This window comes from Lynx canadensis, chromosome D2, assembly GCF_007474595.2.
Source record: "Lynx canadensis isolate LIC74 chromosome D2, mLynCan4.pri.v2, whole genome shotgun sequence".
Taxonomy (NCBI): Eukaryota; Metazoa; Chordata; class Mammalia; order Carnivora; family Felidae; genus Lynx; species Lynx canadensis.
The window spans coordinates 15,422,492-15,438,697 of NC_044313.2; the positions used below are offsets into that span (position 1 = coordinate 15,422,492).

The 16,206-nt window shown below is 33.7% G+C and overlaps 1 protein-coding gene across 2 annotated transcripts in view; it reads right to left on the reverse strand.

Moving 5' to 3' along the window:
* The window catches only part of ATRNL1 (attractin like 1), a 789,020-nt gene that overhangs the window by 494,484 nt on the left and 278,330 nt on the right, over positions 1-16,206 (reverse strand). For both annotated transcript variants that reach the window (XM_030334763.1, XM_030334762.1), the window contains exon 22: positions 2,470-2,564. In XM_030334763.1, the coding sequence (XP_030190623.1) occupies positions 2,470-2,564 (95 nt within the window). The remainder of the gene's footprint in view (positions 1-2,469; positions 2,565-16,206) is intronic.

Genomic DNA, 16,206 nt, shown 5'->3' on the forward strand with positions numbered 1-16,206 from the left:
TTGCTAAATTCAAGTCTGAAACTAACATTACACTGTATGTTAACTAATTGGAATTTAAATAAAAATGAAAATGGACACAGGAACTGAATAGACTTTTAAAAAAATTTTTTGGGTATAGCTGACAAACAATGTTACATTAGTGTCTGTGTATAAACGTGCATATACTGTTTCAACATCTCTATGCTAACCACAAGTGCGGCTACCATCTGTCACCATACAACATTATTACAATGTCATTGACTGTATTCCCCCTGTTGTACCTTTTATTCCTGTGACTTATTCTAATGAAGACATACTGATGACCACAGAAGGCTGCCCAACATCACTATTCATCACAGAAATGCTAATCAAAACCATAATGAGATATCATCTCATACTGGTTCAAATGACTATTACCAAGAAGACAAGAAATAACAAGTGTTGCAAGGTTGTGGCAAAAAGGAGACTCTTATGCACTGTTGGTGGAAATGTAAATTAGTGCAGACACTATGGAAAAGAATATGGAAGTTCCTGAAAAAATTAAAAATAAAACTACCATATGATCCATCAATTCCACTTTTGAGTATTTATCTAAAAAGAAAACAAAAATTTATCTAAAGGAAATTAAAAAAAAAAGAAAAACAAAAAAAAGTACCCCATCTTCATTGCAGTATGATTTATAATACCCAATTTATGGAATGTATATAAGTGTCCATCAATGGATGAATGGACAAAAAAGTTGTGGTATAAATACACAAGGGAATAGTAGTTTGCGATAAAAAATATTTTGCTATTTGCATCATGAATGGACCTGGAGAGTACTATGCTAGATGAAATAAGTCAGAGGAAGACAAATACCATAAGATCTCATTTATATGTGTGATCTAAACAAAACAAAACCAAACCCTGATCTTAGAGATACAGAGAAGAGACTGGTGATTGCCTGAGGTGGGGTGGAAGGGTGGGTGGGGGAATAAGGAATTACTATTCAACAGATGAAAGTTTCAGTTATGCAAGAAGAATAAGTTCTACTTCTGTACAACATAGCATCTATAGTTTACATTACTGTATGTGAACTCTTAAAAACTTTTAGGAGAGTAGATCTGATGTTAATGTTCTAACCACATTAAATAAAAAAGAATGATTCAAATATTTCACCAGCATCTTCACTTTTCTAATATCTTCATTTGAAAGAGTTATTTTCAGTTTCAAAAGAACGAGAACTCCACCAAAATAAACCAAATGGCTGATATTCCCATTCCTTTGACTTTTTAACTATATTAGGTCTCAGATGGATGGGCATGCATGTGTTACTTTCAAACAAACTTAGAGCCTTTTCCTGTGATTACTGATGATTATTCTTTCATAAAGTTAAACTTCATCAAGTTTTAAAATTATAACACTGATGCAGTAAATTGATTGAAAAAACAAGTACTCCATTATGCTAAGTGAGTTAAGTCCAACAGAGAAAGACAAATACTTGTAAGGATACCATTTACATGTGTAATCTAGAAAAGCCAAACTCATAAAACCCCTTGGGGCTGGGGCTTGGGGAAATTGGGCAGATGTTGTTTAAGGATAAAAATTTATAACCAGTAGATGAGTAAGTCCTGGAGATCAAATGCACTGCATAGTTATTACGGACAATATAATATACTTCAAAGTTACTAAAATTAAATTTGAATTAGTCCCACCACAAAAAAGAAATGATAATTATGTAACATAATAGAGGTGTTAGCTAATGCTATTATGGTAATATTGCAATATATAAATGTATCAAAGCAACATATTATACACTTTAAACTTATACAATGTAGTATGTCAATTGCATCTCAATAAAAATGATAAAAATGAAGCCAGTATTCATCTAACTTAGATAAACCAGTAGATTTATAAGAAAAGGAACATATTTAATATAACATGTTTTTAATGTCTGGGCTTTATTTTCAAATAAGGCTACCCTGGGGGCGCCTGGGTGGCGCAGTCGGTTAAGCGTCCGACTTCAGCCAGGTCACGATCTCGCGGTCCGGGAGTTCGAGCCCCGCGTCGGGCTCTGGGCTGATGGCTCGGAGCCTGGAGCCTGTTTCCGATTCCGTGACTCCCTCTCTCTCTGCCCCTCCCCCGTTCATGCTCTGTCTCTCTCTGTCCCAAAAATAAATAAACGTTGAAAAAAAAAATTTTTTTTAAACAAATAAGGCTACCCTGAGTTTGAGAGCATAATTACATACACAAACACTGCTATAAGACTGAAAAAATAAGAAAAATGTATAATTTAAATTGTAGGACTTTGCAGAATCTGAAATACTAAACTCCCTAGATTACAAGGATACGTAAGTTTTATGAAAAGAAAAAATTAACAGGATAAGTCTTTCTTCAAAAGCCCTGTAGTAAGATAATTCTGAGAAGCAGTTAAAATTACAATAAAAATGACAAAAATGTATAGCCCTAGATAGTAATATAATAATTATAAAAGTTAAATTATTTTCTCACCTGTTCTGGGTTCGCTATGAAGTTTATGGCAGTATGGTGGCGATCATCTTCCTGTAATAAGCTGAAGGTAAACTGATAGTCAATCAAAAGGCTGTCTGTGGGGAAAAAAATACAATCCTGATATGCACTTTTACAAACGACTTGATAAACAAAAGTTAGGTGAAAACATATTGCATATCAGTATTAAAAATTATTCTCATTAATTATTAGTGGCCCACTCAAGATTGACAAAATATACTTATTTGTCATCGAGCAACAAAAAGCAAAATACAGATATGGAAGAAGTCCTAATTCTTTAAAAATTATATGTATTACTTCTGTTGTCATTACAAAAGTTCTACAAACACAACAGACATTCTGGAAACTACACAAAAGTAAAAAATAAACTAAAAGTCAACCATAACCTTACAACTAGAGAAAAATATAGGCAACATTTTGGTGCATTTTATTCCATTTAAAATTTTATAGATAGAAAAACAGACAGGAAGACATTTTGGTACCCTACTTAAAGAAAGTCAAAATTTTTTGAAAACATGAACTTTAAATGATAAATAATATTTCATCACATACTAAAATGCATTTATTTGTTCCTTTATTATTATGGTAATTTTTATCTTTAGCATTTTTTAAATGTCCCTATGATAAACATCATTCTACAGAACTGACTCATTAACAATTGACAAAAAGAAATCGGAGTAAACAATTATTAATTTTGTTCATATATAATGTTGAAACCAAGGTGAAACATTTGAATGTTATAATATATATCATGAGTAGCTTCATAGGCTATATAGCAGTAAAGAATTACTCATTAATGTTAAACTGCCACCTTTACAAAAACATTTCAAATTATTTTACAGATGACTTCTATGTTCTGGATATATATCTTTCACGTTATGCCCTCAGCCATTACACACTATTAAAATAAAAAGTAAAGACAGGTATAATATCGCTGAAATTATTGTTAAAATTATCAAGGCATCATTCTTCATGTTGTTTACTATATACTTTATAAGGTCCACCTCATGTATTTCCTGTACAATTTACTGTAAGGCAACACTTCGTCCTTCTCAGAATTTATATGAGATAATGAGAATTATGCAAAAGGCCATATTTCCAATTTTCACCTGACTGCCAGAAACTATAGCAGCAAATTCAATAGGCCAGTGTGTTCTAGGCACAGGGAACACAACAATAAATAAAAATTTCTGCCCTCGTGAAACTTACATTTTTTTTTTTTTTTTTTTTTTTTGGGACAGAGAGAGACAGAGCATGAACGGGGGAGGGGCAGAGAGAGAGGGAGACACAGAATCGGAAACAGGCTCCAGGCTCCGAGCCATCAGCCCAGAGCCCGACGCGGGGCTCGAACTCACAGACCGCGAGATCGTGACCTGGCTGAAGTCCGACGCTTAACCGACTGCGCCACCCAGGCGCCCCGAAACTTACATATTTTATTGGATGGACATTAGAAGTCAGTAAATAACCTAAGTATATAGTATAACAGATGTCAATGAGTGTTTTCAAGAAAAATAAACTAGCATAAAGGAAAGAAATTGCTGTTGGGGTAGGGGTATGGTTGCAATTTTGAGAAGGAACACTTAAAGATCGAAGATAGTAGGAATATAAGCCATGGAGTTTACTGACGAAAATACAATCCAGACAGAGGAAATAAATACAAAAACCTAACAACAACAACAACAACAAACCCCAAAAGTCTTAATTAGGATTCTTGTAAAGAAGCTGTGGCAAGACGCAGCCAAGAAGTGATGGTGGCGAGGGTGACAGCAGTGGAGGTCACAAGAAGAGGTCAGTCACTAGGAATGTATTTGGTAGGTACAACACACAGGTTTAGTTAAATAACCAGATGTAGCATTTGAAAAAAAGAAAGGTGAAGTTTTTTGATCCAAGAGCATACAAAATGAGAGCATTAACTGAGACGAGTAAGAAGACTAGGTTTTATTTTGGGGGAGTCGGAGGAAAAATATGAGCTTAGTTTTGAAAATGGGAAGGTTGAGATACAGAATTTCTAAGTGATCAGCTGAATTGAGCTCAACAGTTTGTTTCAGAGAGGACAAGTTGGAAATCATCAACATTTTAGATGAGATTTGATACAATGAAGCCAGGAAATCAACAGTTAAAGAGCAGAATTGCAAGGGATAAGCCCTGAGGCACACCAATGCAACTAATCAGATCCTCAGGAGGAGCCAACAAAGGAGGCTGAGAGAGCAAGCTATGAGATAGGAATAAAACCAGAACTTAGTGTCTTTTTGTTTAAAAAAGAGTTGGGGCGCCTGGGTGGTGCAGTCGGTTAAGCCTCCAACTTCAGCCAGGTCACGATCTCGGGGTCCGTGAGTTCGAGCCCTGCGTCAGGCTCTGGGCTGATGGCTCGGAGCCTGGAGCCTGTTTCCGATTCTGTGTCTCCCTCTCTCTCTGCCCCTCCCCCGTTCATGCTCTGTCTCTCTCTGTCCCAAAAATAAATAAAAACGTTGAAAAAAAAATTTTAAAAAAGAGAATAGTGTTCACCCCGGTCAGTTGCAGTGGGCAGGGGTTGAGAGAACTGCAATATTGAGGACAGGTAATACCTATTCAAAATGAAGGAAAAATACGACTGAGGAAATGTAAACACTTCAAAACTAATTTCAAGAATTTGCATAATTGTGTGTGTGTGTGTGTGTGTGTGTGTGTGTAAATTTTTTTTGGGGGGGGCTTGAAACTAAGTATTGAGAAGCCAAGAGTAGATAGCTCCTTCGAAGTAAGGATTGGGGCACTGGACACCTACGTAGCTATAAGCAGAGGCTTAAATGCCCCAAGCACACAGACTTTCTTCTGCTTTTATAGACTCTAGCCTGTGCCACAATCGTGTCCAATAGAATTCTTTGCCAGGCATTCAACTTTGATTTTACTATTCTCATTTATTGGAGTTGGAAGTACAAGGCAAGTATAATGTATATTATATATGGTAATGATCATTCCTAATGTCAGCTGGGCTAAAAATATAAGTCTGAATCCTGGAACGAACCTAGTAGGAGTATCACTCAATTCAAGTGACTAATAAGAGTACCTATCAGTGAATGATAATTACTAATTTTTTAAAAAAAATTTTAAGTAGGCTTCATGCCCAGCACAGAGCCCAAGACAGAACTTGAACTCACGACCCTGAGATCAAGACCTGAGCTGAGATCAAGAGTCGGACACTTAACCGACTGAGCCACCTAGGTGCTCCCAAAATGTTTCCTTTTAAAGCTGCTTAAACCAAAGTCTTCCAGAAACCAAGTGTGCAATTTTCTACTTAACTAGGAGATGACCTACTTCTACCCCCACCAGTTTTAGTCATTTTGCTGGTATATTTTTAGGGGGGGTTACAAATGAGTAATTACCTGGCATTTAAAACACGTATCTTAATGCTGAAATTTACTCTGAAATTCTTAGCTAAATACAGTACAGGACATAAAACACTAACATTTAAAATGTGTACCACGTTTATGCAAATGTACATAATCTGAAAAGAAGTTTTTATATTGCTTTAATGAACCACTTCATTACGGTATACAAAATAAGAAGTCCCCTTCCCTTTCTTTCCCTTCCTTGCCCTTCCCTTATTCTTGAACTACTATGCAAAGGGCTGCATTCTGGTAATTCTTTCCTTCAGGTTTACTTTTATTTTAATATATATTTTTAAGTGCAAAAAGGAAGTCCTGTTTGATTATGAATCAACTCAATTTATTGCATTATTCATAGATACAGAGATACAATGACGAACTAGCAGGAGGGCTAAGTGTGAACAAGAGAGGTGAGAGAATTACTTTTTTTTTAACCCAATATAGTTAACATACAGTGTTAAATTAGTTTCAGGTGTACAATACAGTGATTCAAAAGTTCTACACATTCTCAGTGCTCCCCAAGTTAAGTGTACTGTTAACGCCCTTAACCTATTCCATCCATCCCCCCCCCCCCCCACCCACTTCCCCTTGTTCTCTATAGTTAAGAGTCTGGTTTTTGGTTTGTCTCCCTTTTTTTTTTTTTTTTTTAGTCTCTTTTTATTTTTCCTTTGTTCATTTGTTTTGCTTTGTTTTCTCCAATTCCATATATGAGTGAAATCATATGGCATTTGTCTTCCTCTGGCTGACTTATTTCACTTAGCAAAAGGCAAGATTTCTTTCCTTTTTATGGCTGAATTAATATTCCAGTGTATACATATACCACATTGTCTTTATCCATTCATCTATTGATGGACACTTGGGCTGCTTCCATACTTTGGCTATTGTAAGTAATGCTGCAATAAACATAGGAGTGCATATATCTTTTGTAATTAGTGTTTTAATATTCTTTGGCTAAATACCCAGAAGTGGAATTACTGGATCATATGGTAGTTCTATTTTTATTTTTTTGATGAACCTCCATACTGTTTTCCACATTGACTAACACTTTGCATTCCCACCAACAGTGTTAAGAGGGTTCCCCTTTCTCTACATCCTTAACAACACCTGTTGTTTATTGTGCTGTTGATTTTAGCCGTTCTGAAGGGTGTGAGGTGATATCTCATTGTGGTTTTGATTTGCATTTCTCTGCTCATGAATGATGTTAAGCATCATTTCTTGTGTCTATCGGCCATCTGTATGTCTTCCTTATAGAAATGTCTGTTCATATCTTCTGCCCTTTTTAAATTAGATTATTTGCTTTTTAGGTGTTGAGTCGTAAAGGTTCTTTATATACTTCGCTTCTCCCATTCACTAGGTTGTCTTTTAGGGAGAACAACTTTTTAAATTAGGAGAAATCGCATGTTTTTTTTTTTTTTTTTGTTAAATTTTTTTTTTTCAACGTTAATTTATTTTGGGGACAGAGAGAGACAGAGCATGAACGGGGGAGGGGCAGAGAGAGAGGGAGACACAGAATCGGAAACAGGCTCCAGGCTCTGAGCCATCAGCCCAGAGCCTGACGCGGGGCTCGAACTCACGGACCTCGAGATCGTGACCTGGCTGAAGTCGGACGTTTAACCGACTGCGCCACCCAGGCGCCCCAGAAATCGCATGTTTTTATACTGATTGGCATAAACACAAATTTATAAGAAAGGGAAAAATTGATGAGACAGGAGAGAGAGGAGAAAGTTTAGAATGATGTCCTTGGGTAGGTAAAAGGCAATGAGCTCAGAACTCATGGCCCAGTAGTGCATTCCCTAGGTTTGTGGAGTATGGTTTATTTGCTGTTTTTGCTTCCTATATATCCCCACCTCAGTGCTAGAGCATCTGCAATCTGGAAACATCAACAAACCATATATATATGTGTGTGTATATATATATATACATATATATATATATGGTTTTATAAATATATATAAATATTATATATTATATAATATATATTTTACAAATATATACAAATATAAATATATAAATAATATATAAATATATAAACATATATTTATAAATATAAAATATATAATATATAAATTATATATTATATAATATATTATTATATAATATATTATATTATATATAAATATATAATATAATATATTTATTTATAAACCATATTCATCCTGCACTAAGCTGAGCAGAGTTGGAGCCTGTATTGCTGCAAGAAATATAGCAAAGAGTTAAGTTTTACTAAACCTCAGTAGCATTCACAACAATATAATGATATTATATATACTGTGAAAGTATATATAATATATATACATGAAAGTACGTGCACTATACTTTGAAGTGTAATTGAAATTTCATAATTAAAAAAATATAAACTGCATACTGCATGTTCAAATATTTTACTGATTAGAAACAATTATCTGAAAACTTTGTGGATTGAAAAAACAAGAGGGATATATTTCACAACTTTAAGAAATCATACACACTGTATAAATCAATCCTCTGATTTCACAGACTGAACCCTGAAGTTTGGAACACCTATAAAGAATACAGCTAGCTTTTAAATATCTTGGCTAACAAGCAGCAATCTGTGATAATTCCAGGAAAATCAGAAGTTCTCAATTAATTTCCCAATTGTATCTAAAAATGAAGTCTACAAACAGGAGTAAAACAGATGCAAAAACAGTCACTCTTCTTTATATCTCTTTCACTTTTTGTATAAACTTGATAGGCCTTAAAGTGAATATGATCCTAACTGTATAGATAAGGAAGTGAAAACAAAGAGAAAAAAGTTGACATCTTTGATTTTGTCAGTTTGACTAGCATAGTGAGAAGAGAAAAATATCATTTTATCACTATAGATTAAGTATATATAATAATTTAACATGAGTAGCTGTCTAGTCATTTAAAATATCTATTCAGTCTGCATCAAAAAAAGGGAAAATCTAAAAAAATGCAACAAATGACGGAGGAAATAACAATGAAGACTACAATAAAAAGGAACTAAAAAATTAAAACTGTAAAAAAAACCAATAAAGTAATAAAATAACGGCAAAATTAAACAGAATAATAGAATCAGAAGATAAAATAATTAAAATAACATAAAACTGTATCAGTGCCATATAGGTCAAATCTGAAAAAGCCTCCCAGAGAAGAGATGAAAATCACTCAAAAAAAAATAATAGGCATAGAAATTTTGAATATATGCATGACTAATGTTGGTAAAGCAGACATCGTAACAAATTGGAAAAAGCATAAATAATATACACATATTATATACATATATATTAAATATACGATAGAAAAGACCTGTTGAAGACTAAAACCTAAATATTGAAATACCTTACATAAAAGATAAAAAGAATCCAGCATTATTCATAACAGCCCCAAAATAAAAAAAAACCCAAATGTCCCTCAGTTGGTGAATGGTAATCAAAATGAATTATGTCCATGCAATGAAATACTATTTTGCCATAAAAAGGAATGAAGTAGTGATCCTTGTTTAACGTGAATGAATATGATAAAAATAAAAGATGCCAGTCACAAAAGGCCACATATTCCACAATATCATTTATATATATAACATATATATATAATATATATAATATATAATATATATATATATATTTGTTTACTCTGATATATATAATATATATTATATACATATAATAACAATCCATAGAGATAGAAAACAAATCCATAGAGATAGAAAGAAGATTTGTTAGGGTTTGGGGGAAGGAAGAATGAGGAGTGACTGTTAATAGGTACTGGGTTTCTCTTAGGAGTGGTGAAAATGTTCTAAAATTAGATCATGGTGATGGTCACACAACTTTCTGAATATACTAAAAACCACTTTAGTGTACACCTTAAAAAGAATAAGAGTTGAGTATCTGAATTATATCTCAATAAAGCTGTTATTTAAAAAATACTACTGACATGTGGGCACATCCCTGTGGGCATGTGCACACGTTATACATACACACACATTCACACAGACAAATGAGTTATTTACAAAGGATGATAAGTTAAGATGCCAAGTTTTCTCAAGTAACAATATATGTCAAAAGACAAGAAACTGGACCAGTTATTTATAGAATATGTATATTCAACCATGCTGTCTACGCAGAAAAGCAACATAGTGATAAATTTCAGGCAAGCAAATGTCCTAAAAGTACATGATCTATATATTATTCTCCTGAAAAAAAAAATTACTCCTGCCCATTCTAAAAGTAAGAGACAAATACAAATAAGGAAGCAGCATAACAAAAAGGTCTGGCAGTGAATAGATGACCAATTTCAAGTTAGAATAAAAGAAGAAAACAAAATTATCTTTTTATGGCTAAGATCAGATTGTTTACCAGGAAATATAAAACAATTAAAACTATAAGTTTAACATGTGGACAGATATAATATAAAAATATAAGCACCTACAACTCTTATTTGGGGGCTATTTTAGTAGATTATGCCTACCTCTCCACCCAAAAAACAAAACAAAACAAAACAAAACAAAACAAAACAAAAAACACACTGCATTAACAATTACACAATTAGCTTAATATCTAAGATCTCCAGACTTTTTTAAAATCCTTAATTTTGCTTATGACAAAGCTGTCCTGGGAGTATAGTGTTTACATCTTATAAGTCTTTTTGAAAATTGAACACAAAAAACCTAATACATAATTAAAGTACATATGGAAATTGAATTCTAGAATCATGTCATGAGGGATAATAACAGAAAGACAATGAGGCAGGTGAAAATGTAGTAAGTGGATAAAATATTAAATGGAGTGCACAAGATTTTCGTGAAAGGCAGCAACAAGGAGAGGTGGAATACTGCTTCAGAGGAGATGAAATTCTTGGACAGGTAAAGAAAAGCAATTATTTGTCAATGTCAAAGGGACCAAGGCAGATACTATTCCCATGCCTAATCAACATTACGAAAGAAAAAACATTCAGATCTACCCTTGGAGAACAGCAAGGTTTCAGGGCACAGTAAGTTTCAATTAAAGCAAGACAGTGGAGTTCCATAATACTCTCTAGAGTACTATGCTAAGCTAAAGAACTCAGAGAAAAACAAACACCATATGATTTTATTTGTATGTGCAATTTAAAACACAAAACACATGACCAAAGTGAAAAAAAGAGAGGCAAACCAAGAAACAGACTCTTCACTACAGAGAACTATAGTTACCAGAAGGGAGGTGGGTGGGAGAATGGCTTAAATAGGTGACAGGAATTAAGGAGTACACTTGTGATGAGCACCAGGTGTTGTACAGAAGTGCTGAATCACTATATTGCACACCTGAAACCAGTATTACACTGTATGTTAACTAACTGGAATTTAAATAAAAGCTTTAAAATAAGATAGTAGATATATATATATATATATATACACACACACACACACACACACACATATATATACATACACACACACATACATACACACACATACACTTGGTGACTTAATTTAAGAAATACTTTTTTAAAAAAGGAAAGAAAGAACAACACCCCAGAACCAAATGAGCATATGTAGCTCCCATATTTTGGTTTCTAAATACCATTCTCCAATATAAAAAACCATGGCTTCCTGGAAAAATGGTTGATTCCAGGGAAAGGGCAGGAAAAGCACAAGGTGAGTCTGAAATATCTTGCAGTGCAAGAAAATAAGAAAGCACTCAGAAAATGATGGAGTCGTGCCAGAAGGAAGCAGGAGACAATGTGAAGTATTCCCAATAGCCAAATCTAGGAAACAGCTATAAAATAATAGTAATTCATTATAAGCCATAAAATACATATCCATAAGGCAATACTGATATAAACAAATAACTGAATAAACAAATAACTGAGAGAAAAGGAACAGCTCTTCCTTATTGCAGAAGAAATAAACGCAGAAGAAATAACACAACAGAAAATCACCATTTGGCAAGCACACTGATAATAATTCTTTCAGGTAAGAATTGTCAATGTATGGTAAAAATAGTGGGTGATAGTATAATGAGAAATAGGATATTTACCTAATTTCAAAAAATTTCCTCATAAATTACTCATTAAATACGAAAAAACAAAAACAAAAACCAGTAGCTCTAGAGTGAACAAAGTGGTACAAAGTGGTACAGTTGATTAACAACTGATCAAAGATAACAGCATCAGTGATGGGAAAAACTGGTATCATAAGCTTCCTGATAGGAGTCACTGAGAAAGACACATCACTTCTGTGCTATCCTTAGTAAAAATGCATAACCTGAATTTAATCATGAAAAAACATCAAATACTATAAATATGTGTCCAACACTTTCCAAGGGTCAAGATCATAAAGAAGTATTTGCAAATATTTGTAAACCTGTAATTATTTCACATTAAAAATTTAAAAGAACTTTTTAAAAAGCTGCATATATGTCTCAAGTTTCATCCATGACACATATTTCAGGATTTCCATTCATCTGTCAATGGAAATTTAAGCTGTTTTTATGTGTTAGCTATTCTGAATAGTGGTGCAATGAACACTAGAGTGCTATTATCTCTTTGAGGTCCTGATTTTAATTCTTTTAGATAAACACCCAGAAGTAAAGCTGCTGGAGTTAAATGAAATAAACCAATCACAGGAGGATAAATACTGCATAATTCTATTTGTATAATGTATCTAAAATAGTCAAACTTATAAATCAGAGAGTAGCACGGTGGTTGCCAGGAACCAAAGGAGGGGGACAGCAGAGAATGACTAAATAAAAGACATAAAGTGTCAAATACGCAAAGTAAAAAAGTTCTAGAGATCTGCTCTGCAGCATTGTCCCTACAATTACCAGTACTGTGTTGTACACTAAATTATTTTTAAGAGGGTAGACTTCACGTTAAAAATAAAACATAAAATTTAATTTTTAAACTGTCAATACAAAAAAAAAGAATAAAATTATCTGAAAACTATGGTACACTGATAGTTACAAGAGAGCAAAAAAAATGGCATAAAGATATTATAAGGATAAATTAAAAATTAATGAATAATAAAGAATAATTTTGAGAAATATTTCCTTTGTGATCTGATGTTTGGAGAAGAAATAAATACACAAAATGTGTGTATTAGTTTCTTACTGCTGCTGTAACAAATAACAACAAATTCAGTGGCTTAAAACAATGTGAATTTATTCTCATAGTTCTGGAAGTCTGAAGTCCAAATGAAACTTACACAGTAAAACAAAGTTAGGAGTGGTTTGTTCTGGAAGCACTCAAAAAAAAATTCACTTCCTTGCCTTTTCCAGCTTCTAAAAATTGTTCATTTCTTAGCTCATGGCTCTGTCCTCTTTCCAACCTCTTTTTTCCCATGATTCCGTCTCCCAGTGCTGTAGTCAAATCTCCCTCTGCCTCCCTCTCGTAAGAATGCTTGTAATTACACTGGGTCTACAAGAATGCTCTCCCCATATCAAGATCGTCAAGTTAATCAAATCTGCAAATTCATGTTTACCATTTAAAGTAAAATATTCATAAATTTTAGGGATTAGGATATGCACATCTTTGGGGAAGGAAGGCTGAATAATGCCTTCCTTTATTTACTTATCTATGTACATAAATTAATGACTGGGGAAATATCCAATGCGATGTTAGCAATAACTTTCTCTGGGTAAAAGAATTATTAGCAATTTTAATTTGTCGGGTTGTTTCTTTTCTAGAATGAACATGCATTACTACCATAATTGGGCCAAAAAAAGGAGATTTTTAAAAGTGGTGCTCCGAGGACATTTTTCTTTTGATCTTTGATCTTTAACATGTTTTTCAAATGATTTACACTCAAGGATTAGGTAATTAGATTTATATGGCTATATATCTGTCTAAAAATGGCATATCTCATTTCTAATTCACTTCGTAGGTATAGGACAAAAAAACATGTAAGATAATCTATCTCTCTTGCTAATCTTCTATGACTAGAGCAAACCAAGGGTTGAATTCCAACATGCAGTAGCCAATTTTTTTTAGATAGTTCAGTCAGTACTGGACTAGCAGTCATGGAAAAAAAAAAAAAAAAAAAAAAAAAAAAATGGCTGCTATTTACTGGGAAGAATTAATAACATGTTACATACAAAATTAAGGTCATGAATAAAGCACGGCATCAAAAAAAGGAGTTGTGCAAACAGAATATCAAGAGGAAAGCCTTGAATATGTACAAAATACTTAAAGAGGTCAGATATTACAGCAAATTAATGATTAATTGGAAACGATGACTAAAAATTTAAATGCTGCAACAAAAGATCTTTTGAAAGAGATCTTGAACTATAAAGAAAGCTTCCGAGGACATCACATATGTGAGGCGATGAAAAGCAAATAGTGAGTATTTGTTTTAGTTTTTCAACAAAAGCTGCATGAACTACTGTATTTTCTGAGAAGATAATAACCAGTGGAAAAATCATCAAAATGTATATTAGAAATATCTATATAATCTGAGATGCAGGAAGGCAGACATCAGGTTCACAAATGAAAGTGATCTTGACTTGTGTATATCGATGATACTGTTCGTACAAATTTCAGCTCAGAATAATTATTATATAAATGTTGAATTGTTTCAGAAATTTTTAATTTGGATATTCTGAGAGAGAAACTGAAGCGTTATTATTTGCTTTTTCATCAATTCATATTGTGTTTCACTTTTTTTTTTTTTTTAATTTATTTTTGGGACAGAGAGAGACAGAGCATGAACGGGGAGGGGCAGAGAGAGAGGGAGACACAGAATCGGAAACAGGCTCCAGGCTCCGAGCCATCAGCCCAGAGCCCGACGCGGGGCTCGAACTCACGGACCGCGAGATCGTGACCTGGCTGAAGTCGGACGCTTAACCGACTGCGCCACCCAGGCGCCCCATATTGTGTTTCACTTTTAATGGAGCATTCTCCACAGTATCTGAGGAGATGTGAACTGCAATCACCCATTCACCGACTGGGTTGTGTTATGTAGGTTAACTAACCTTAGTGAAATATGATGCTGCAATGGGTATATAAAACTGCCTATCTTATAGGATTATTCTGTGGGTTAAACATCATTATGCTAGTGTGTATTTGGCTTAGAAAAGACCATCTCATAAAATGAAGGCATTCAATCAATGTTATTTCTATTTCTTTATTCACCATATTGGCTCTGAATGAATTCTAAAAACTTCCAAAATATCAAACAGATTCTCATATGTATATTTATATATAACTACATATTTGTTTATAAATATATGAGTTCATGATCTTATATATTTGGTTCTATGTAGTTTCACTGTAAGCATCTTTGCCACAATCATATTTGTTGCATAATTGGCCATAACGCAGATTTGCCATAAAAGATAAAAAAAAAATAACAGGTGACAGTTTGGTTTGACAGTCTTTTTTTTTTTTTTTTTTTGGTTTTCTCACCTGGTGACAGTTTCGTTTCATTTCTCCATTGATTCAGTGCTCCCATTTTAAATCTTAGCCCTCATAATGGTCTATACACTGAGCCTGCGATTTCCACAGGACTTGGGAAAACTATCAACGGATATGTGACAAGACGGCAAGAACAAGTAACAGTGTAGAACACTTTCACAACACAATATAAAGCCCAGTTACCAATGTGCATTTAGAAACTGGTATCTCTCTTAATGAAGGAAAAAATTTTAGCGAAAAAAGAAAAGATGTGATACTAAATGAGGGAACAAATCAACAAACAAAAAAAAAAAAGTATGAAAAGCATGAATAAAAGACTTTGAAAACAAGTACTTAAGGACAACCAGCAAAATAAAATCTGTTATTTGTACAGTATTGCCATGAATCTGCATACATTTTAAATGTGTTCAAATATTTTATGTTTCACAATAATTTTTAATTTTCTTAACAATTCTCATGTTTCATTATGACCTTTTTAATTAACGTCCCTCTTGTATTTTTTGTGATTTTACCTTTTATAACAAAATTGACTTACAGCCAATTAGTTATATGGTGAAAATGTTTGCAGCAAAGATGCTTATGATGAAAATATTGGACACATATATTTAGCCACCCTGAGGGTTTGATAAAGGGATGCACCTAGACTTTGACAAAAATATCAAGGATCCAAATATGAGTTTTTTAAATGTTTATTTATTTATTTTGAGAGTATGTGAGTGGAGGAGGGGTTGAGAGAGAGAGAGAGAGAGAGAGAGAGAGAGAGAGAGAGAGAGAATCCAAGCAAGCTCCACACACAGCCCAGAGCCCGACATGGGGCTCGATCTGATGACCATGAGATCATGACCTAAAGCGAAATCAAGAGTTGGACTCAACCGAGTAAGCCACCCAGGCGCCTCGAACATCCAAATACATTTTAAACAGTATCATTTGTATAAATACCTGCATTTGCCAACTTTGACAACTATTTAGTAAGTGATAAAATTTG